Source organism: Siniperca chuatsi, linkage group LG11 (genome assembly GCF_020085105.1).
Source record: "Siniperca chuatsi isolate FFG_IHB_CAS linkage group LG11, ASM2008510v1, whole genome shotgun sequence".
Lineage (NCBI taxonomy): Eukaryota > Metazoa > Chordata > Actinopteri > Centrarchiformes > Sinipercidae > Siniperca > Siniperca chuatsi.
The window spans coordinates 13086007-13110944 of record NC_058052.1 but is presented as its reverse complement, the minus strand read 5'-3'; the positions used below and the strand labels follow the sequence as shown (position 1 = coordinate 13110944).

At 38.9% G+C, this 24938-nt stretch overlaps 1 protein-coding gene across 3 annotated transcripts in view; it reads right to left on the bottom strand.

The window, feature by feature from the left end:
* Positions 1-24390, bottom strand: part of eys (eyes shut homolog) — a 155313-nt gene extending 130923 nt beyond the window's left edge. For 2 of the 3 annotated variants that reach the window (XM_044214334.1, XM_044214335.1), the window contains exons 1-7: positions 24257-24390; positions 15641-16525; positions 14937-15053; positions 7497-7687; positions 6530-6657; positions 4885-4999; positions 2623-2782 (exon numbers count right to left, since the gene is read on the bottom strand). In XM_044214334.1, the coding sequence (XP_044070269.1) occupies positions 2623-2782; positions 4885-4999; positions 6530-6657; positions 7497-7687; positions 14937-15053; positions 15641-16385 (1456 nt within the window). In that variant the 5' untranslated portion in view covers positions 16386-16525; positions 24257-24390. The remainder of the gene's footprint in view (positions 1-2622; positions 2783-4884; positions 5000-6529; positions 6658-7496; positions 7688-14936; positions 15054-15640; positions 16526-24256) is intronic. The other variant, XM_044214336.1, reaches the window with a different exon arrangement.
* Between the last annotated feature and the right edge of the window lie 548 nt (positions 24391-24938).

Here is a 24938-nt window from a genome sequence, read left to right as displayed (position 1 = left end):
TTTAGATAAGCAATGCTTCACACATGATCTTCTATTATGGAGTAAAACTTCAAAGCTGTGAAAGAAACTATACGACTCTCCTATAGGGTCTCTGCAAGAGACAAAATCACAGTAGCATTTAGCTTATTTATAGGAATGTACTGATTTCTATATGCAGACTACACACTGTTCTTGTAGATTAACCTGTCATTACTAAAACATCACTATAAATTATGTATCTTTCTTTCTTTGTGGTCTCCAGCCAGGGTGGTCTTGAAGCAATTACACCTGATTTTGTCTGTTTCTATGAATTTGTTCGGAATCTTCTTAAAGCATGGTAAATGAAAAGGGTTACACTGTTTTTTTTTCCTCAAATCTGATACTCTCTAACAACCCTTTTTGTTTTTGTGTCCCTCCTTTGTTCCTTTGTTTTTTTAGAACAGTTGGTATTGACAGCTTAACAAGTTTCGGCCATGTTTCGAGCTGGCAGCTAATTAGGAAGCCGTTTGCCAGAGTACTTGGATTAAATGCAATCAGTAGCGGGCCTTAGAAATGTCAAGCAGGCAAGGCTACTGGTAAATAAGCTTCAAGGTTAATAAAATCGCTTCATCAAGAGAACTGGCCTTTGCCTAAAATCTGTGGTTGGCTTGTGATTTGTAAATCACAAGCCAACCACAGATTTCTGGCCTGAAATAGTCATGTTTCAATTCATTTGCACTTTAATGACATTCAGTTGTGTCGTAAGTTGCATATGCAAGTTTTGGTGCTTCTATGTTTGGATTTAGACAAGCCGAAAGTGTTTTGCATCAGGTACAGTTTTACTTGAGGTTGCCTATGCAGTAAATTAACGACTACTAATACTACTAAAAATAAAAAATCTATTGATCACTGTAGGAAGTTTCTGTTTTTCCTTGTCCACCTCCTCAGGGTGGACAGAGGTCAGAAGTCAGTTATGGAACGGCAGCCCTTGAGCTGTGATTCAGTCTTTTGAGACATTAATCAGAGCAGAGGCTTGCAAACATGGAGGTTTGAACCTAAAACTGACAGTTAAAGAGTGGCCTCACTATGTTGCCCTGCTGACAAATGTGCAATCAATGTACAGTATTAGAGGTCTTTGAATGAACCCAAAATGTGACCCCCTCTCCCCAAACAAACTGCTCTCAGATGTGACAGGTTACCACTGTGTTATTAAGGAACAGGCTTGACCAAGTTTACTTCATGTCAGCTATATGGATATTAGCAAACGCTGCTTCAGGATATTAAATGAACCAGTTTAGAATGCTTGTTTAAAAGTTTTAAAAGGTCAATGAAAAATATATGCTCTATATGTTCTCTATTTTGGGATACTGCATGGTAATGCTTTTATTATATTAATTTGTATTTAAACCGAACACAATATACAATATACTATAGAAATTGTCAACATTTTTAAAACTCCACAAAGGGACATTTTTCATCTGCGGAAGTAAACCCGGAAGCTAGAAACTTTTTTTGGCATATGTGCTAGGCAAGCAATTCTCAATGGATTGAATAGGCGCCATCTTGAGGTCGGGTATCCAGTTCTAATAATACATCCATGGAGCTAATAAAAGGTAATGATAAGCTAGCCTGACAGCCCAGAGCGAAATGGAGGTGAGCTGTAGTCAGTCTAATCCATGGTTAGTTTAACAAGTGAATTAACTAGTAATGCCGTGTCAGTCATACTGCAAGCATTTTTATGTTATCTAACCAATAAAGTTCAATGATTACCTGATATGCAAAGATAATAAAAAGTATAAAGTAGAGGCTTCACCTTGTGATAGTCACTAAGTTGGTTGGTGATTGGGTCTAGGTAGGGATTTGGTGTGCTCAAGGTTATGTTTAAGCATCTGGGTCTACTGATACACCCCATAATCCACCACTATAATCCAGTACTATCTTTTGCTGCAAGAACTCCTTGTTTTAAAAAAGTCTTTTATGTAAGCTATGCGCAATAAGGTGTTTCTATAATGACAAGGCGGCAAAGCTTTTTATATGACATAAAATTTTAATGGACACGTGCCAGCCAATCAGAAACCAGTATTTTCTGTGACCATAGAATAAGTGCATTTATTTTAGCATGATACAAATTATTCACTTTAGGTGGAATACATGTTTTTCATGACTCGTTTATGGATTTTAAGCTATTTTTATGCCATCTGCCTTAAAACACCAACAAAAGGCAAAATAGAAACATTTATAATTTATGGATTGCTCTCAGCATGAGAGCTCTCTGTGTCAAATGTCTTGAATGCAGACTGCAGACTCACTGTCTTAGAGAAAAATATTTAGAAAATGACTGCCTTCACTGCCTGTTTTGCGTGTCTATGTCACATCTTCACATAATATTGTGCATACATTGCATATACAGGATGTTTACATAACAACAAAGTCTGTAAATGTCAAAACAGAACATAAACCTCTGCCAACAGCATGTAATGTCAAGCTATACCAGTTCCATGTCAGATTTTCCCCAAACATCAATCAGTCATTCCTTGCCCCATGACCAGCCTTCCCACAAGGGTTTGTACAAATCGATCCATACTTTGAGATATCCTGCCAACGGACAGACGGACAGACAGATGGAAAGGGGCAAAAACAGATAATAAAGCAAAGTTATCTCACCTGTGAAGCCGAGGGGACATTTGCAGGTGTACTGTGGGGGAGATGATGGCTGACCTGTTGTAATGCATGTGGCTCCATTCAAACAGATGTTTGGTTTTATCAGGCAGGCATCGCCTACATATTGACAAAACTCTCCAATCCATCCTGGGGCACAAACACACTGCAGACAAACAGTGCAATATTTTTGGTATCAGGGTACAGTACAGTATATATAAACATTTATCACACAGAGTATGTATTAGAGCAACGATATGTTTTTCTTTGTATTTGCTCTACCCCAGCACACTGAATTTAAAATTAAACAATGACTATGAGGGTTAAGTTGTTGACTTTCAGTTTTAAGGATATTTGGTGATGTTCACCTCCATATTGGGTGAACAGTGTAGGAATCACATCCCTTTTTACCCTTGGGGAGCATGAATAAAAATGGCAACAATGTGCACACTGTTCATCTGGTGTGGCTGTGAACACCCTCAAATAAAACTCAGTTCACCCAAATTACAAACAGACCAGCTTTCTCAGCTACCTCAACTGGTATCTACCCACGCAGATAGTTTTAGTTTAATTTGCTCAGGTTTTGCGATACAGTATTTCTGCCACTACCTCAATATGATGGAGGTAACTAGAATTTGTTAAAATTATGTTAAATAAATTCAGCAGTATCTTTAAATTCCAGAAAGAGTGTCCCCATTGTAGAGAGGGACTATAGGGACTATTTCTTGTGTAGACGGTAGTTTAAATGGAAACTGTTGACAATGAGATCCGTGGATTATCCTGAGTAATCAGTCATTGTTTCTGGAAATAAAAGTTGCAACTGATTTTTTTAGATGTAATTTCTAAATGCTGAGATCACCACAAATTAAATTATATTGCGGTGAAGGCAAAAATCTCAGAGACGGACAATGAGAAACAAGGTAACATAAAACTATCTGCATGGCTTTATACCACTACAGGTATTGTAAGTGAGAAAATGGTTGTTTTTTTTACTTGGGTGAACCAACCTTTTTAAGTTAGAAATCAGCACTTTAACCTCAGTAATTGTTTCATTACAAATCCAATGTGTTGCAGAGCCAAAGATAAACTGTCAAATTCTTGTCCAAATGGACTGCTCTGTATATCTACCGATAAAATCAGTTCTATGTGACCTCTTGTTTTATTTAGTCTGTTAAGAGCATATTCATGAAATGAGCAGGCTACTGTTAATTAACTACTCAATGGTTTTTCATACTCAAAGGAAAACCACATTAAAAATAAAAAACATAAAAAGAAGAAATGGCCCATTTGCAGTAAGCAACAATTTTTGATTATGTCTGACCCCCACAAACACCAAGCATCTAAAAGTGGATTTTAGATTAAGAACACTCTCAATGGTCTAATGGAACAAGACTGATGGAGAATAATTAGGAGCTATGGGGCATTATGGAGCAATCTCAGGTGTTGTAAAAAAAATAAAAAATACAGACGTTTGAAGAGACTGAGCAATAGAGAGGCAAATTAGACCAGAACCTGTCTGGCTGAGCAATGCATCCACATACTTACAATGATTAATGGGTTAGAATTGGATTACTGCTGTCTGTAGACATCTCCTACCAGTGACGCTTTTGTTGTTCTCTTTGTTTTTTTATTTCAATTAATGACAGATTTTCTTATGCATAGAATCAGAGACCAAAGATGGACAGACCTTTTATGCTGTGACATGCAGTAGCCTATTTTATGTTAAAAACCAGAAGCGTTCAGTAGACTATATCTGTCCATTTGCACTCTGTTTGAAATTTTATGTATTCAAAGACAAATAAGAACTTCACATTGTAGCTGCCAGTCTGAAGCATTCAGTAAAATCAATCCAATTTATAGTCAATCCGTGAAAATAAATCACATTATTTAGTCTTTGAAAACTATTACATGCTGAAATGTAAATAAATGACACTCATAAATCATGCAACAAACAGGAAAGGCTGTTGTTTATCATATACCAGTGTCACACACAGTATATCATACACTCTCTTCATTCAAACTCTTGCACTACAATCAAATGCAAAAGCAAAGAATGGGCTTCTCTCATTATAATTTTTTTTATCTTAAAGTCAAATTTAGCAATTGCAAAAAGTCTCACTACTGAAAAAGAAAAGATTTATTGTATGTATCACTGCTCTGCTTATGAATGTGTTCACTGTGTGTTCGTACTGTAATTAAGGTGCAGCATGAGTCGTATTTTGTGGGTTTAGGAGTATTTCATTTAGACTGAAACATTGAATTACTTACCTGATATCCACCAGTTATCCTCAAGCACAATCCCTCATTTAGACAGCTGATATTGAGCAGCCTGCAGTAGTCAATTATTTCTTCACAATTCTTCCCGGAAAACCCTCTCAGACATCTGTTAAGAGGAGGTCAGTGTCATCAAAATCAATTCACCCTGAGCCTTGAGCACTAACAAGCCATATTTTTTTCTTTTACAAGATACATGGGGTTATAATTTTGTTTTCTACATGACCTGTTTGTGATACGGACGTGGGTGAGATAGTGTGTGCAAATTATTCTTCCAATTTTTATGACCTGGGTTGCCAATGGGTGGAGTTAGCACATTAAGACAAATTAAGGTCCATTATAAATCACAGATTATACTTTCCTACAACTATAAAAATCCCACTCCTTACTGATTGTACTGTCTAATATGGCAAATATACACTTCACTGAATTAACTTCTCTTATAATGGTCATATACTGTTGGATTCAGAAACCTGGACCTGAAAACATTTTCATATAAATCCCAATAGTGAGTCACCAAAAAACATTTCTATCATGTTTGTTAAGATCATCTTGTGTGTTAGAAAGGGTGTTTGGTTAAAAAATATATTATACAGTCATATTTCAAGGTATTTCTACAACTGTACAACTTCTATACTTATATCTTATATCTAGACTACAAGTTTAGATATGGACTAGCAGTATAAGCACTAGCAGGAGTTTTAGCCTGTGTTGAAAACAGGTTTCAGTGTGATGATAAAATAATCTAGAGAGCATCAGACTGTGATCTAGCAGAAGCTTATATCATCCGAGAAGGTTTGTAAGATTGCTTTGTTGAAAACAATTTTTTTCAAAACAATTTGAATAAGAGTTGACCAATGTCCTCTTTTATTTAGAAGATGGATGTGGTATTATATATGGCATTATAACACTTTTATGTCAGAAAACCAATGAAAAAACCTAAACTAACAATGTGCTAGTCCGTATCTCAATATTTTCCAAATTCCCAACCCTGCTTTGCACTTTGCTCTAAGCCCATTTGTTCCTCCTAAAAAAGTGCATAGTGTTAAAGCCACATAATTTCCTAAAACAGCTGGGCACTGTAGTTTTTAGCAAATGCTACTTAACTGGGATGAATACACATTTGGTGTGCAAGTCAGTATTTACAGCTACAGGACGGTTTACTGTATGTAGGACTGACTCAAAATAACATACAGTTCCCATGTTCATGGTATCGAGTCATCCAGTGGACACATTGGGGCTCACTGAGTGTTTTTTTTTTCTTTTTTCTTTTCTGGTTTTGGGACAACAATGGAGTTCTATGGCACAGAGGGAAAAGCTACATCAGGCTTTGGATACACAGACAATACCTGCAAGCAGGATCAATTAATTGTCGGTTTTGGTATTTACATAGAATTTGTTGACAAAAAGAAAAATATAGAACATCACCAGCCAATAATGATGCTTGAGTTCTGCCAGACAGGTATGTATTAGTCCAAGAGCTTTTAAGTAAAATGTAAATTCTAATCACATTAAAAGGTGGAAAAAGAATAAAAGACCCATATTCACTCTCAGTGGGAAACACATTCACAAGACATTCCAATCATCTGGAAAGGGGACTATGAGAGTGGCCTCTATTAGATCCCTGTATGTGCTTCACCTGCAGACATAATCATTTCCCCTGGACACACAGGTGGCATTGTTGAGACATGGTGATGGGCTGCACAGATTCTGCTGCATCCTGCATGCTGGGACCACATTACCATCTGCACAGACACATTCAGAGGCCTGCATACAGAGGCAGAACAAACCAGGTCACCTGTCCGCTTGGGAAAACAGGGTTAGATTACATAAAGGTACATAAGATCACTAGCTGTAGGAACATTATCAATAAAAGAGCAATTCACTGTAATGATAAAATTATGCCTTGATTGACTCACATTATTATTTGTTACTGATGTCTACTATTATATATAATCAAATCTAAGTAGGCAAGTAAATAATAGGTTTTATATATGTTTTAGATATCACAAGAGGCTAATAAATGCTAATGGTCTTGTAATCCAAAATTAAAGAGATTTGAATTTCACATTAAGCTCCTATAAAAAATATCTATGTCAAGCTGCAGCAATATCAGACATTATTTTGATAAATGTCCCTTTTAGTCTAGGCTACTCTGGTATTCTTAGGTGGTGTGTAGAGCACTTGGCAAACTGTAATGAACAAAACAAAAGGTCAGAGAAAGACAATTAGATCATTACTGTATTTTCTCTAGTGTATCCTCGAGAATATTAGAAACACCACTGCATTTGCAAAATGTATGACCACAGTAGCATTTCCAGTGACAGGTGAAATTTGCAGCAGGCATCCAATTACAAAAAGCTTTTGATGAGAGCAATTTCAAACTGGCACTTAAGTATGTACTGGGTCATTCAATCAAAATGCTAGAGGAAGCAAACACTCTTTCCCTTAGCTCATCTTCAGGAGGAAATATTAATTGCTGTTGGAGCCTTCAGAATGAAGCCATTTTATCTTGTTTCAAGACACTATATTAATTTTCATGTGCCATTTCTTGTTTATGTCCCACTGAGATAAAAAAAATAAAATAAGGGAAATTAAGTCCTCACACGCTCCCTGCAAAGTTGTTCCTCCTGACATGCGTATGACATGCAATCAAAGTCAACTCGGGAATCACAGTAGAGGCCCCTGAATTTTTCTGGACAATGACAAACAAATCCTTTTGGGCTCTCTTCACATACACCATCATTTCGGCATGGATTTGGATCACAGGTGGTTTTCCTCTTCTCACAAGGTGGGCCTGCAAAATAGAAAACGCAAAATTACTGCACTTTTATTCAGACTGTGGGAATTGTATTTATGTCTAGAAACTATAATGTGTAAAAGCCTGTCAACCCCTATTAAACCCCAAATGGTGAACATGGAAAGTAACATGGGGCAGGTATAAAAATAGCTTCAAAGCAATTTGAGCAAGTTTATGCCTGAAAAGACATGACTGACATGATTTATAATCCATGGAAGAAGGGGTGATTGATGTGTTTTATCAATAATTACACAGGATGGAAGCATTTGCAGGGCCACTTCTTGTCACTATGCATGTATACAATTTAAGCAAATATTCTCACAATTAAACTAAATGCAAGACTAACTGTACATAGCATCATTGCTGTCAGAATTGTATGTTGGCCTCTGATTGATGATATACTGCTGAGTAGAAACTAAATGCCCATTTCAAAAACGATCACACTGAAGCGAACAAACCACACCGACTGGAAAATAATTAAAACCACCAAGATGTTATGCAGCACAAGGAAATAATGTTTACATCAGGATACGGATGAGCGATGAAGTTCAGTTCTTGTGTTGACTTAAATTAGTATGGAACATGGCCATGAACATATGTATATGTATATACAAAAAAAAAAACTTCGTCCTTCACCCTCCGTGGGTGGTCTCATCCTTCGAGCTTGGGTCCACAGTATCTTTGCTGTTCCTAGCACTGCACTTTTCTGGACCGAGATGTCTGGTGTTCTTCCAGGGATCTGCTGTAGCCACTCCTCCAGTTTGGGGGTCACTGCCCCGAGTGCTCCGATGGCCACGGGCACCACTGTCACCTTCACCTTCCAAGCCTTCTCCAGGTCTTCTCTGAGCCCTTGGTATTTCTCTAGTTTCTAATGTTCCTTTTTCCTGATGTTGCCATCACTTGGTATTGCCACGTCAACCACAACGGCTTTCCTCTGCTGTTTGTCCACCACCACGATGTCTGGTTGGTTCGCCATTACCATTCTGTCAGTCTGAATCTGGAAGTCCCACAGGATCTTGGCTCGGTCATTCTCTACCACCTTCATTTTCCCACTTTGACCATGGGGTTTCCAGTCCATACTCCGTGCAGATGTTCCTGTACACTATGCCAGCCACTTGGTTATGGCGCTCCATGTATGCTTTCCCTGCCAGCATCTTACACCCTGCAGTTATGTGCTGGATTGTCTCAGGGGCCTCTTTGCACAGCCTACACCTTGGGTCTTGTCTGGTGTAGTAGATCTGGGCCTCTATCACTCTGGTGCTCAGGGCCTGCTCCTGTGCAGCCATGATGAGTGCCTCTGTGCTGTCATTCAGTCTGGCCCGCTCTAGCCATTGGTAGGATTTCTTGATATCAGCCACTTCAGTTATGTTCCGGTGGTACATCCCATGTAGGGGTTTGTCCTCCCATGATGGTCCCTCCTCCAGCATGTCTTCCTCTGTTCCCCACTGCCTGAGACATTCACTGAGCACGTCATCTGTTGGGGCCTTATCTTTGATGTACTTGTGGATCTTGGATGTTTCATCCTGGCTCTCACACTCACTAGTCCACGGGCGCCTTCCTTACGGCTAGCGTACAGTCTCAGGGTGCTGGATTTGGGATGGAACCCTCCATGCATGGTGAGGAGCTTTCGTGCCTTAACGTCTATGGTCTGTATCTCTTCCTATATATATATATATATATATATATATATATATATATATATATATATATATATATATATATATATATATATATAGTCATGGATCAATACATGAGCAAAGCACAGAAGGGCATTGGCAGAGGAACCAGAGGAGCCAAACACCAACTCCTGGTTGACAGAACAGTCACCCAAGACTGCAGAGCCCGACACACCAACCTGTGCACTGCCTGGATTGATTACAAGAAAGCATATGACTCAATGCCGCACACATGGATCACTGAATGCTTAGAGATGTACAACATCAACAGGACTCTAAGGGACTTCATTGCGAACTCGTTGAGGCTGTGAAAACCACCCTTGAGGCCAATGGTAAGCCACTTGCACAAGTATCCATCAAATGTGGCATATACCAAGGAGATGCTCTGTCCCCACTGCTGTTCTGCATAGGTCTGAACCCCTCAGCCAAATAATCAACAAGACTGGCTATGGATACCGACTCAGAGCAGGGCCACCATCAGTCACCTCCTCTACATGGATGACATCAAGATATACTCTAAGAGCGAGCGGGACATCGACTCACTGATCCACACCACCAGGATCTACAGCTCTGACATTGGGATGTCATTCGGGCTTGAGAAGTGCAGTCGAATGGTGACAAAGAGAGGGAAGGTAGTCCACACAGAAGGGGTCTCACTCCCAGAAGGAACAATAGCAGACATTGAGGATGGTTACAAGTACCTTGGAATATCACAGGCAAATGGCAACCTCGAAGAGGCAACAAGGAAGACGGCAACGGCCAAATACCTCCAACGAGTAAGGCAAGTCCTAAGAAGTCAGCTCAATGGCAAGAACAAAGCCCAGGCAATAAACAGCTACGCCCTGCCAGTGATCAGATACCCTGCGGGAATAATAAGATGGCCAAAGGAGGAGATACAGACCACAGACGTTAAGACGCGAAAGCTCCTCACCATGCATGGAGGGTTCCATCCCAAATCCAGCACCCTGAGACTGTACGCTAGCCGTAAGGAAGGCGGCCATGGACTAGTGAGTGTGAGAGCCACTATCCAGGATGAAACATCCAAGATCCACAAGTACATCCAAGATAAGGCCCCAACAGATGACGTGCTCAGGGAATGTCTCAGGCAATGGAGAACAGAGGAAGACGTGCTGGAGGAAGGACCATCATGGGAGGACAAACCCCTACATGGGATGTACCACCGGAACATAACTGAAGTGGCTGATATCAAGAAGTCCTACCAATGGCTAGAGCGGGCTGGATTAAAGGACAGCACAGAGGCACTCATCATGGCTGCACAGGAGCAGGCCCTGAGCACCAGAGCAATAGAGGCCCAGATCTACCACACCAGACAAGACCCAAGGTGTAGGCTGTGCAAAGAGGCCCCTGAGACAATCCAGCACATAACTGCAGGGTGTAAGATGCTGGCAGGAAAAGCATACATGGAGCGCCATAACCAAGTAGCTGGCATAGTGTACAGGAACATCTGCACTGAGTATGGACTGGAAACCCGAGGTCAAAGTGGGAAACACCTCCAAAGGTGGTAGAGAATGACCGAGCCAAGATCCTGTGGGACTTCCAGATCCAGACTGACAGAATGGTAATGGCGAACCAGCCTGACATCGTGGTGGTTGACAAACAACAGAGGAAAGCCGTTGTGGTTGATGTGGCGATACCAAGCGATGGCAACATCAGAAAAAGGAACATGAGAAACTAGAGAAGTACCAAGGGCTCAGAGAAGAGCTGGAGAAGGCCTGGAAGTTGAAGGCAACAGTGGTGCCCGTGGTCATTGGAGCACTCGGGGCAGTGACCCCCAAACTGGAGGAGTGGCTACAGCAGATCCCTGGAAGAACACCAGACATCTCGGTCCAGAAGAGCGCAGTACTGGGAACAGCAAAAATACTGCGCAGAACCCTCAAGCTCCCAGGCCTCTGGTAGAGGACCCGAGCTCGAAGGATGAGACCACCCGCGGAGGGTGAAGGACAAAGTTTACATACACACACACACATATATATATATATATATATATATATATATATATATATATATATATATATATATATATATATATATATATATATACATTTGTCTATTTGTATTTTATTTGATCTTATTTTATTTTTATTATCTATAATCTTTTACACTTTACTACTTTTGTAGCATTCTATACTGTAATATGCAACAGTTGGTATATATTGATCATTTGAAATATGGAGTGAAATAATGAGTCAGTTCACACAGACAGATAAACAGTTCCCAACTTGGAAAGTGTGATATTTCGATTCCGTATGTACACTAAGTAAAAAAATAAGTCGATACCTCTGTACCAAGTACAGTTATAAAAGGAAAGTCATCATAAAGATGTATAAACGATTTTCATGGAGGATTTTCCCTGAACTGTAAACTAAGTAGTCAGTGCTGCAGCCCAGTTCATAAGCATTTTCAGAGATAAAGTAATTCTGAACTAAGCTGTAGCCAGTAGTTTTCTAAATACTGCAGTACCACAACACTTTCACCACCAGCAGCTTAACCAGAGACAGGGTAATGCTGTAGTGACATTGTATGCAAAGGATAAAATTAGACTGAATTCACTAGAGGTTCAAGGTGAATAAAATGTGATGTTATTCCCCAGTGAGGGTTTTCATTTTTGTGTTTTTCACAAGGTGCCTACACATTTATCTTTCCAGTGACTCTTTCTTTGCATATTTTCTTTAATCCCCCTGCTGATACAAGTGCTCATGTCCCAGAGGCTCCTCATAGCCTCCTCTGTGGGCATCAATCTTACTGTGTACAACTTCAGGGCTTGCTTTTTCCTCAACTCATTTCCCACCAGAAATTGAGTTTTCATAACTGGTCCACTAAAAGTTGCGCCAACACAAACTAATACATTTTTAGGAACACTTCCATCTTACATATATAATGTCACATATATTTATGACATAGATCATGGTTGCAGCACTCTCTGCACTCAAGAGAGAATTTCCTAATATGTGATCATTTTAGTTTAGACCATGCATGGTATAATTTAACTATTCCTTTTATACAATCATTTGTATTTGTGCGGGCATTTATGTCTACCACAGATCTGTTCATCTCAAACACCCTTATTATTGCAATGATTATGCACATACATAAAGAAACAACATTGTGTCAGTATCTAATTAAATTGTTTAACAAGGGTAATGACTATGAGTATATATATTCCAAATTAAACTTTTAAAATGTGATATTACTACCAAGAAGATTGTAAAAACAATTAACTCCTTATACCAAACGGAAATAGCCCTATAAAGATGGTAATGCCTTGCAACAAATACTCTAGAGGCAGTGCAGAGGAGAGTCAAATCAAAAGAAAATCTCATTTGAAATGTCCCTTGAGTTTGGCTCATTATTCTGTGCGCATAGACTTTGGCCTATGAGGGCAGCCAGTGCTGGAGCAGCCACTAACTTCCAGTTGATTAATGAGGCAACTGCAGCAAGGAGGTAGAGGAAGCACAAGCTCCACAGAACTCCCAAGAAGCTGATGGGACAGCAGGACACCATGACAATGCGAAAGCACCCAGAGGAGTCCGCTTACTTAAGAGAGTAGCAGCAATTAAAGCAAATTAGATAAAAGCTGCAAAGGCAGAGGGTGCATGTAACTCACCAATTTGTTTCTGATGTGAATGATATGAATTGTCCATTTAAAATCAGAAAAAGGCGGACATTTTGACAATTTGGTTTTACCAAATGTCTTGTTATATCACTTATTCATTGGACAAGAAAATGGCAATTTTTTGTTTCTCAGCTGGTCAGTATAGGTCATCATTTACAGCTCCTCTTAAAAGTCCTTGGATTTTATTAACAAAACAGTGCTAAAGCTAATACAGTTATTTGACATTCATATATGTTTTAGGGCCATGGACTAAGAAATCCAAAGAATGAGGGGGTGTAACACTTTCTAATTTCGGAGAATTATGTCAGTCATAAGTGAGGGGAAAAAGTTCAAAGTTCATATGAGATTGCTTTGACATACAATCTGGTAATTCAATGTTTCCTTGATAATCAACAAACAAACTCTTTGCTGACCATAATACATGTCCTTTATCTGATTATAAACATCCAGCATTCAATTCAGCATGCATTTGGCATTCACTACATACAAGAGGATGAAGACAAAATTATATTGTTGTTATCTTGTAATCTGCTCTTTTAAATGTTAAACAAGTTTGGAGTTGTTGTCTGAAATGTCTAATACTACCCTCCACTCCTTGTGCTGTACTTTATTCTTCTACTGTATGGGCTTAATCTGCTCTTGTAAAAAAAAAAAAAAAAAAAAAGGAAGCCAGACAGCACTGGAAGTAACCTTGAAACCACTTCTCCAAAATAATAAGCTGAAAGCGTGGGCTGGACTCGAAAGGCAAAGCTATGACACTTCAAGAATGCTGCGAGGACAAATTGTGCTCCAAACAAAACAATGAATCAATGTGAAGAGCCACCTGGAGTTTTTATTCCAGAAAGTTCATTGCAGGCTTGCTTTTACGGCAGACAGTGATATCCAGGGCAACCAGAGAAGTATCCAGGTCTTGTAACCCATTTGTGTGTGATACCCATTAACCTCACTGTACGTTACTGGAGCAAATGAGACTCATTACCTAAATCATGGGTGAAACGGTAATGTCTCATAAACAAGCTCACCAGATCACGAGTGCCACTCAATGCTAGTACATGAGCCTCCGGTAACTTGTCTAAATCACATGGCAAGAAACACAATTTGGCAGCCAATGAAAAATACGTTACAATTGTGTCTGATTCTCTTTTGTAAATAATTCATGGGGAGAGGTATTAGCTTACTTTAGCAATGACTTGACATGAACAGACCACCAAAACCATGAGCACAAGCATGATTTATGCAGAATTTAGAAATCTAATATTGAACACTACCATGAATGAGATTTTTAGATCTGCTCCACCTTCTTAAACCAGGGTACATTCAATTATGAAACATGAAAAAAATAAAAATGAATGTTGTGTTTTAGCCATGCCATTCTTTTTTCTAGCAGGCTCACAGAAGTTGAGTAGTATCAAAGTTCTGATTTAATATGCTCAGCAGAAACAATATACAATACATTACAAATTTAATTGATTGCTGTAAACCTTTGTTTTATCAACTGCGACATGCTCAGTTAGCCAGCAGTTAAGCCCTGGCTTTTTACAACGGCATGTCACTGGTCGTAACATGAGGTATTTGATTTGAAGTGGCCGCTTCATAAATTATGATGACAAATATAACAGCAAGTGGGATGAGGTTCAAAGCCCATAAGGAAATGCTGATCTTTAAAAGATATATGGCTTTTGCAGTTTTCAGCTTTGACCTTTTCCAAAGAGAGTTGCCCCTTTGAGGCAAATGACATGGTTGTGCATATGGAACTGGGATGCAGCAAAATCTTTCCCAGTGCCTTTGGTAAATAGCATTATGACCAAACTGATTGGTTGTGTTTCATTTGGGATCAAGGTGGTACAATTACATTCAAAGATTATGTTTGCATTGTCATAGTGACAGACAAGTCATCTATATTATACCAACTACCAGCTGAATAAGAGCTGCTTACCAGAGAATGCTGTGTTACAGATGCATTTGAAGGAGGCAGGCAACACTTGAACGCACGTCCCATTTTTACAAATTCTGTCACAGTTTTCTTTCCCGACAACTTCAGAGCAGTTAACCCCTAGAACAAATGGCAAGTCAGTTGACTAATACACAGAAACACACAGAGATAAAAACAAGATATTCCCGGATTATGAAGTATTATGAAGCACAGAGCTAGCTGATTTTTGAATTTGAATTTCTAATTGAAAAAATTAAAAATTAAATCATTGCTGTGGATAATACTGCTGCAGAGAGAGAGAGAGTTGTTGGCAGCAAATAGATTAAGAAAGAAGTCATTTGAAATGCGAGATGTTTTAATATTAATTCTGTTTGCATTACATGCGAGTGAGCTGAATAACAATAATTTAATAAATATATAATTGGGAAGGCGGCTTTCATTACATTTTAAGTTTATTTTACAACTATTCTGAGAGTAAAATTTTGTCTAATGCATCAATCAGATTACACAAAATATACAAACATGATGGGTTTCTCCGGGGAGATCCCGACATAACTCAGTACATCAAATAACATCTGATTTAAAGCGATTTCATTGTACAACAGAGATAAAAACAATGAAGTGTATTTTTAGATGGTTTTGATCTAGTTCCAATTCAAATAAGTTAAGAGAGTTCAACCAATGGGATCAGTTGCTTTTATCCTTACCTGTAAAATGTGGAGGACACAGACATTTATATGTTCTGTGGTTTGGATCTGTGGATCCATTACTCAAACAGACTCCTTTGTTTTCACAAGGGTTATCCAAACAAACATCAGACTTTTCACAAAACCTCCCAGAGTAGTGGTGGTGGCATCGACAGTGGTATGCACCTTCCCAGAGGCCTGTTTGACAAATACCGCTTCCAGAACAAAGTCGAAGCAGAGGAGAACCCTGGCAAAGTTGTGTTTTTACAGACACATTGAGCCTTAAGCCGAGCTTGCACAGCTGCATGTCTCCTTCATGCAGAGCAATGAAGTAATGATGACCCGGGACGAGCCACTTGGCCTCAACTTGCTCACTTTCATTTATATTGTGGGGGAAGAGAAACTGATCTTTTATTTGTCCACTTGTGGAACAGCTTTCAAAGTTATCTTTTGACACATTGAGGAGTCTGATGCCATATGACTTCAGTGTTTCATCAGCAGACATCAGCAGTTTGTCTCCATATTGCAGCTGAAGTGGGCATATCTGTGGGAAGTTGAAGGTGTGCTCAGTTGACTCCCCTCCCCTCTGAGAATCCCAACACTCAGAAACGCTCTTACAGGTGTTTCCTATGAGAGTCCAATTCATTTGGATTGTGTGTTGTTTAAGGTGCCATTCAAGTGAAGCTTGTCTGCTGCAAACTGTTTGGCAGTGAATCATGTGGACAGCCACAAAAACAGCAATCAAGTGAAACAATAATGCCCCCATGTTTCCCCCCTCTTGCTATTTAATACAAATCAATCGGGGACTTTTAAACACAATTTTTGTCATCTGGAGAATGGATGAGGCAAATGCGTTGTATCGTACTTCATGAGATGCTGTTCCAAGTCCACATGAATAGTAACGACCTGAGGAAAACAAAGATTGTGATTAATGATTTGCAAAAGGAAATCGATTTCTACAAAAACCTATAATGGCTTTCTAATATTATCTTATTTTTACAGCTAAATTAAGTTGATTAAAAACATGACAATAGACACAGAGACCACACTGCTATCATGAACACTTTGTTTCATTGTAACACATAGACTTGTGGAGAGTCTAGCAGAGCTGTCATAATCATATGCAGTGCTGCTGACCACCAAGTGTGTCACAGCAGCCTCGGCCTCCCTGAGGTTTCTACAGAGTGACAATGTCAGATAAAATATTCTCTCTCCTCTGCCGGTGCCTGATACCTCAGTGTCACGCAGTGAGATGAGTTAAAGCAGACAGCATTGTCTTTTTCCCTCTGGCCCTTTTCATACGTGTGCACGAGATAAAAGAACAAAGTAGAGATGCCTCCCTGCAAGAGTAAAACTCTCCTCCTTGATCACCTCACAAGGGCTGATATGAAGAACTGCATGGTGATAAGTAATAAAACGCTGAATATGGAACACCAATATCAATAGAGGGGGGAGTGATGAAATGAATGAGATTGCAAGCATTGTCAGGAGGGCTGTGCAGGCACCCAGTAGATCTCATTTACATGAGGTTGACTATTGTGATTCACTGAACAAATCGGAAAGCTGTCACCTGATTTCTGAAGAAAATAAATTAAATAAAAATTAAAATAAATAAAAATTAAAAGCAGGATACTCATTATCGCAGCGGTGGGAGAATAAATAGCACTAGTAGTTTATTTATCTATTTTAATTTAACATAAAGCTACTCTTATTAATATTTTTTATTATTAACATTGACTCAAATAACTATGTCTAATGCCCCTCGTAGTGATAAACCTATACAGAGAATTATCCCTTTATCTCTGTGCAACCCCAAAGGGACACAGGGGAGCCCCTTGACAGACCGCTGCGATCTGCAAGGTGAGGGCCATGTTAACGACGAGACCACTGAAGGCATCAGTAGCCTGGTTTTTGTGTTTTCAGTAGCCTTGCTAGCTTGTTTGCTTGTACTGTAGACGGTAATCAGCGACATAGCACTACATGAAAAATTTGTAAGACTCTGTACATTAAAGGGGAAAAAGTGGCAAAGCTTTTTTAATTGACCTGCTGTGTTTCTTTATTCTTTCACCTCTTCAATTTTGAGTAAATGTAATTCAAATGTAATCAGTGTAAAAATAATGATTACGAGAGAACCAAACTAATTAAAGAAAAAAGCCAAGCTTAACATCACTTTATGGCCTTCATGAATATTTGTACAAATGTAACTTTAATTGAACCTGATTTGAAAAGCACAAAAATGATCCCTGGAGAAATATCAGATAATAAAGAGAAAACAGCTCAATGCCATTGCAACGAAAAATACAAGCGTCATTTTCAAGAATCATTTTCTTCTGAAATTTGTCCGCTGTAACATTTTAAATAACAACTAAAAAAACATAACGAAACCCACAGCCAGTGTGATCTGTTAGATCTATTACTAGCATGCTACCTAACATCATGTTTTTTTCCAGGTAGCTAAATATTCTTTCTTGTTGTGTGTTAGGTGTGAAAGAAATAAAATGCTAAATTATCTAAAAAATAAAACATGGTTGACGTTACATAAAGTGCAGGTGATGTTAGCCTGTTGAAGAAGCTAACATTTATGTTGATCCTATAAAATCATTTGAAACCGATTGTAATATAATATATCCTCTGGAATAAAACATGAACCTCTCGTTTGTGACAGTGTTTGATTTTAGTGAATTATGTGTGCCTAAACACTGCCTTCTAAATGTATACATAAAATATAGAAAGATATTTTCCAGTATTTGATCCTTCCTGCTCGCGAAAAAAATGTAACAGTATGGTTACTTCATTGACAAACACAAAATCATCACACAAAATATTTTTTCCACACCTTGCTAATAAGCAACCATTTGCTAACACGTACACTATATCAACTCTATACGGGTATATCAGTGTTGTATTCACAGCTTGTTGCACTGCCGTCAAGCGGCAAAAATAAATAACTTTACACTTACAATTACAGGTTCAACCTGGAGAGCCTCCTTTAGATTTAAACCACTATCTATTTCAATGTCCTAGCAAAGATAGGCAGCGATAATGATGAGTTACAGACTTAGAAGATAAAATGACAAGATAATATCTATCACAAAATCATATCTAAACAAAAATGTGATTATAAAATCATAAATAAAATTGATAATCATTGATAAACATCCTCAAAACAACTTAAAAGGGCACTCAAGGACAACCTAAACACAGTCCAAATCAATAACAAATAAATGAAACAATTCTAAAACTATCAAATAAACTAGATTCTGATATGCCCAAAAACAGCCAGAATAGTTTCCGCAGCTATGGGTAGTACTGTAGTAGCAGTACTGTTGACTGACATCAGTTGCCTATCACCAGTACACTGCATAATAATGAACATACTAATACAATGCACTTATTTTCACCTCATCTACCAACAATAACATGACCTTGGTCACTGCGACAGCGATCTTGTCTCACCAAGATCTGTAATCCAAAGTTAGAGCAAAGACAGCTGGGATAAAAAAGACCATCTTATATCACCACGCATGTGACAGCAAACTGGCAACGTCAACAAGCAGCATGAGTAATAGATCGATGCTAGAGGAAACACTGTGGCCAGGGAAAAAAACTGCAGGAGGAAATCCTGCCAATTTTTTTTCCCAACTTCCACAGATATGCAGCAAGACAGCAGCAGGCATGCAAAGCCTGGTTTATATTAGTCAATACATTTGATCTCAATACTGATTTTTTACAGTAACATCTAATAATCTGCTCCTAATTTGTTTAAGTATAATCCAAAGTGAGATATTTAGAGGCTGTTTCAACCGTACACAGTCTGCATGATGAATGAAACTTAGACCCTAAAGCATCCTTCTTAATTGTACAGTGGTTCAAATTAATTTAATCTGAATTACATTCAATACTAATTCATACTATTACAGCAAGCTATACTGTTGGCCTCCACCGAAATAAACAGACCAAAAGCTTTTCTGGGACATTAAGATGCCTTTAAGGTATTGATCAGTCAGGATTAAACTGTGGGCCACGCACAGAAGTGGTTCAAGTAATAAGGGCCATGGGGTCAGAACAAGGTCATGTATGTGGGGGTCAACTAATTGTCTGCTGGAGCCTCCTGCTTTCATTATAGCTTAGTTAAACCCACATTTAAGGATGCCAACCACGCAGGTGTGCAGAGGGCAATGGATCAAGGGAGCTGTATAAATCCTCGATTGACTTATGACTGAGAAAGACATAGAGAGGAACAAATGATCACATCAAACTGGAAGGCCTACATGTCACGTGTTGTCTGTCATACGACAAACAGCTGCCGAAATGCTTGGTCCATTAATCAATTAGACAATCAACAAAAAGTAATCTGCAAAATATTTGATAATCGATTAATTGTTTATTATTTTGGACTGTTATTTGGACAAAACAAGCGATTGAAATATGTCAGCTTGGGTCCTGGGAAGTTGTGAAGGCTGTTTTTCCACTATTATATGACATTTTGTAGACTAAACAATTCACCAAGTAACCATGAAAAAGATTAATTGATAATGGGAATAATCGTTGGTTGCAGATCCGCAGGCTACATTCCACTAAAGCTCACAGAATACAGTTTGATCATAAACTAGGTCACATCTGAAAACATTTGCTAACTTGCCATCTAATGAGAAAAAAATGACATTTTCCTTTTTCTACACAAGTAGCAAAGTTTGGCTCATTAAGCCATCATTGCGATGCACAGACAATGATGAAGATGTTGGCTAGTGAGTGAAGCGCAACTGCTAGTTACAGTGTAATGGCACTTATGCAAGAATGAGGACGCACAGGTGTAAGTTGAGGCAAACATTGTTGAGATGAATAGTACAAGCATCCTTGTATATGGTAATTTCTCGTTATGATTTCTGTGATTCAGAACTTCTCAGACCCTGACAGCTGCAGTGACTGAATGCTGTTGGTGTTTGTTATTGTGCAGTATTGTGAGTGCACTGTACTTTGCCTGCTCAAGGACTGAGAATGACTTCTTGGAAGGTTTTATTTTGTATTGCATGTTAAATAAAGTAGAATAAAAATATCACTTCCAGTTGTAAGACTGCCACACTGATGAAATATGCTGCTTTTCTGTCATTACACATTCGTCAGGACCATCAACAAAGAAAGAGCCCTTTACAAATCCAGTCACTTCACTGAAGCTGCTTAAATGATTCAATCAGAAGGTGAAAGCAAATCATCCAGTTATCACTACAGATGAGTGAGGTATACCTCAGTCATGGTGTTTATTAAAGGCTGCTATCTCACCAATAATTTGGCAGAGCAGGAGCATCATTTGTCACCACCATGCATTCATTCTAAAGCCCAGTTCTTTCTCTGTGAAAAATAAAGCAATATTTTGGAAAGTTATTTTACCTGAAAAAAGTCTCACGGTAAAGTAAACACACAGGCTTTAAATCAACTGGCACAGAACTCATTTCTCTGTCCACCCACTGTTAAACAGTCTATTTCTAACAACTCTGTGGTGATGGATTTGGTAGATAATGTCCCATTTCAGAGTAGGTTACAGCAGAAAGAGGTCAACTGCCATCATCATTGAGTGTGTTGGAATACAGATGTATTTCTGAACACATTTACAAATAAATAAAAAAAACACTTCAACTCCAAGATTTGTGATGAAGGACGAGAATCATTACTTGATCATGTGAAACATAATAATAACTCTGATATCCTGCAGCTGAACTTCAAACCTATGAAAATCGGTTTATTTTTCCATGTTCTATCACCAGCAGGACGCCACTGAAACAGCATAGAGCCATTGATGTCACTGCGGAGCCACTGGAGGACTGATAAGCCAAACACCAGCAGGCTGCTGGCCACAGACGCTGCCGGACTGATCACTTATGCTCCCTGGGTAGCTATCTGGATCACCACTAATCAGTTATAACACTGATGAGCATCCGGGCACCGCAACCCTGAAAACCAACCCCCACATCAATTTTCTTACTCTAAATGTGGTAATTGATGCTAATGGAAAAAAACAAATTTAACTCAAATTTCAGGACCTTTTTGTGAACCGCTAACAATTTACTGGGTAATAGCAAAAAGAAAATTCTATAATTTTGAATTATATCTCAGAATGGTTACTATAGCATGGGGAGTTAACACGTCTAATTTCACCTACGCCAATATAACCTAAATGTTGTGTTCTTTTGTTTGTTCTCTATAACCCGTATGAACATATCAAAGAACTGCAGTTGTAGGATGTTTCCAAGATAGTATTACCTCAAAGAAGGTAGAACCATGGATTAAATAAAGCCAGAGCCAGCAGAAGCATAGCTTTGCCAGCATGACTTCACCTCTATGAATTGCTAATTTTTGTTTGAGGCAATACCTTCATCAGTCACTAGCCCCCCTGTAGTATAGACTATAGTGTTTCCTGTTTATTTGGTGCTCTGGAGGAGAACTTCAATAAGGTAAGGTTGTGCGTCTTTGTTTGTTTGTAACACTTAGGGGAATTGTGGTATATACTCTTTCAGCCACACAGAGCCTTAAGAGCCCTGCATAAAGGAAATACTGCAGGTCTGTGAGGCAGCATGGTCACAGGTTAGTGTGAGGTACATCTGCAGACCATACAATTGCTTTCTCATTGTAGTAGGTAGGTCAATGTATGAATTAAAAGGTTTTGTTCATTTTTTTATTTATTTTTTACGTTCTCCAACACTGAGCTAGCTGCACCTTGCTGTTATCAGGTGCGGTTGCTTGAGGTAAAAAAGTTCAGCTCACTTCAATCAGGCAAACACACCCTCACCAAACCCCCTCCTGGAAAGCTCTAGTGCACTTATTTGAAAAACAATCAGTCCCTCTTTTGTTATGATTTTTTTTTTTAGTACTTCTCTTGCTCTAATATTAACTGAAGCTCAACACAAATGGAGAAAAGTAAACCAACATTAGGCTTACACTTGCTAAATCTGACATTATATATACAGTATATAAGTGAGAAAAGAACAACGTAATAACGAAAACACAACAAAATGTTATTAAGATCGACCTCTGAACATATTTCATAGCTTCTGATGGTTTAAAAATGATTTAAAAGATGGCTGCATTATTCAAAGGCATAACATTTAGTCCCACCACCAGATACAAAAGTACATAGACAATCCAGCATATAAGTGCTACAGTATGTCACGGGTATCAGTTTATGTCATGGAGTCTGGGAGCTCTGAAGTCAGTAAAGGTGGGGTATGTGATTCTAATCCAATACACGTCTTTTTTGTCATATTCAGCGAATATTTCCCCACGGTCCGCTAGCTGTCCTTTCAGTGTGTGTGCTGAAAAAAATCTGGTGTTTGTGCACAGCTCTGGCTCTGTAAACGGGAAACAAACAAAGGGGCTCGGGCCGAGTCACACGACACTATTCCAGCCGTGATTTGTGGGTCAGGTACTGTTAAATGACTTGCCCACGGACATTCAGCTTACTTTCTAGTTTGCCAAGACATGCTGTTGTTGTGATGTTATGGTATTCTCCATAAATACCCACCTTTAAGCTTCTAGTCCCATATGTTTGTTCGTTTGTTATTTAGGATATCTCTAAAACCTGCTATCAGATTTTAAACATAATTGGTAGAAGTTTTGGCCATCAACCAAGGAACAAGTGATTAGTTTTTGGTGCAAATGCAGATCCATATCCACATGTGGATCCAATCATTTTTTAAAAGTATTTATCATTGCAAAGCTAGGCATTTGTGAACTATTTTAATAACTACAGCACTTATGTATCCTATCATTGTCTATCTATCTATAATTTGATGCAGATTTCTATCACTTTATTCTTTCCACACCTGCAGTGCAGTGCATAGATTACAATGTCTGATGTCTAACATTTGCCATTATCAAACTTGCTAAAAAAAAAAACCATCAACCCCAAACTTTATGGATTGTGCAGCCTTGTTGGAGATATTTGCTCTCTGTGCTTTCTTGTTTCACCTGATTTCATTTTCAAAATATAACAGATACAAATCACATGAATACACTAACTGGGGAAATAAATAAAGGTTTCTGATTACGTTTGGCAGTTTAGGAGGAGGCAGCCTCATTCATTCAGGGGCTCGGGCACTTATATCCACCACATCATCTATCTGTTTGTCTGTATAGTGACTCAGTAGAGAGTTTATGGTGGTTTTATGCTACTTTTTTCTCTCTGTGTTACTGTATAGTACAGTACTACTTACAAGACTGTGTCAGTAAAAACTATACAGCAGACTGTATAAATGGTCAGAGCAGGTAAGTCTGTATATCACAGTGTAAGAGGACTTTAATCAAGTATTTCGAAGGAGTCCACCTGTTCTGGCCTGTCTGTTAGAGTGAGGGTGAAATTGACAGAGACTGGCCAGTACACTGCTTCTCACACAAGCTGAAGCAGGCCTGCAGCCAAAGGGTCTGCATTAAACAACAGCTTAGCATTAAACTCAGCCGACGCGTCTCTCTGCCCCCATTCTGCAAACGCTAGGCCCAGGATTTACTATGGACGGGTAATCTGACTAGTAGGGTGCACACATGGACCATCTGCCGCACGCAGACCGGCACAACCACGTCTCTGCTGACTGACAATTATTCTACACTGTAAGGTTACATCGTGTGTGCGGGTAGATGCATGCTCACCATTAAGTTGAAAAGGTGGTCCGCCCTGGGACGGCGACTTGTAACATCATTTTGGAGAGTTTCTTATTCAGAGCAGAGATGTGCGTGTGTGTGTGTGTGGGGGGGGGGGAATATGACAGCTGAGCCGTCTAAGCACACACAGGAGGAAACACGTTGCCAAGGAAATGTGAGCAGACGCTGAAGGGCTGAAGGCGTGCCTGCTTGCAGAGGAGATGGCCCTCTGGAGCAGGGCAGGGCGGGGATACAGTCTGCCTGATTGATTATTTAATTAGGCTTAACTAAATATTCATTAGCCAAGCCGAGTCATTATCTTGTGTAAACAACTAAAGCTCTCTCAGCAAATGAAAATTATTTTATATGGTAGGGCTACCTGTGTGATGTGAAAAAAAAAGAACAAAATTGACTGGCTTGTCTAAATGGGCCATAGCAGATCTGGAATAGGAAACACATCTAATAAGAACTAAGAAGCAAAAACGATTTATCCCTTCATTCAATGAATTGATGGCCATTTTATGCATTACTTTCCAAGTAAATACACATTACTGTAATGCATGAGCTATCTCAATTGGGCTGATAATCAGATGAAAACTTAATCACTTATGCCATTCAGAAACTTGAACACTGTAAAATACCAACTTTACACTTGATTAAAGGAATTGTTAGACATTTTGGGAGATGCATT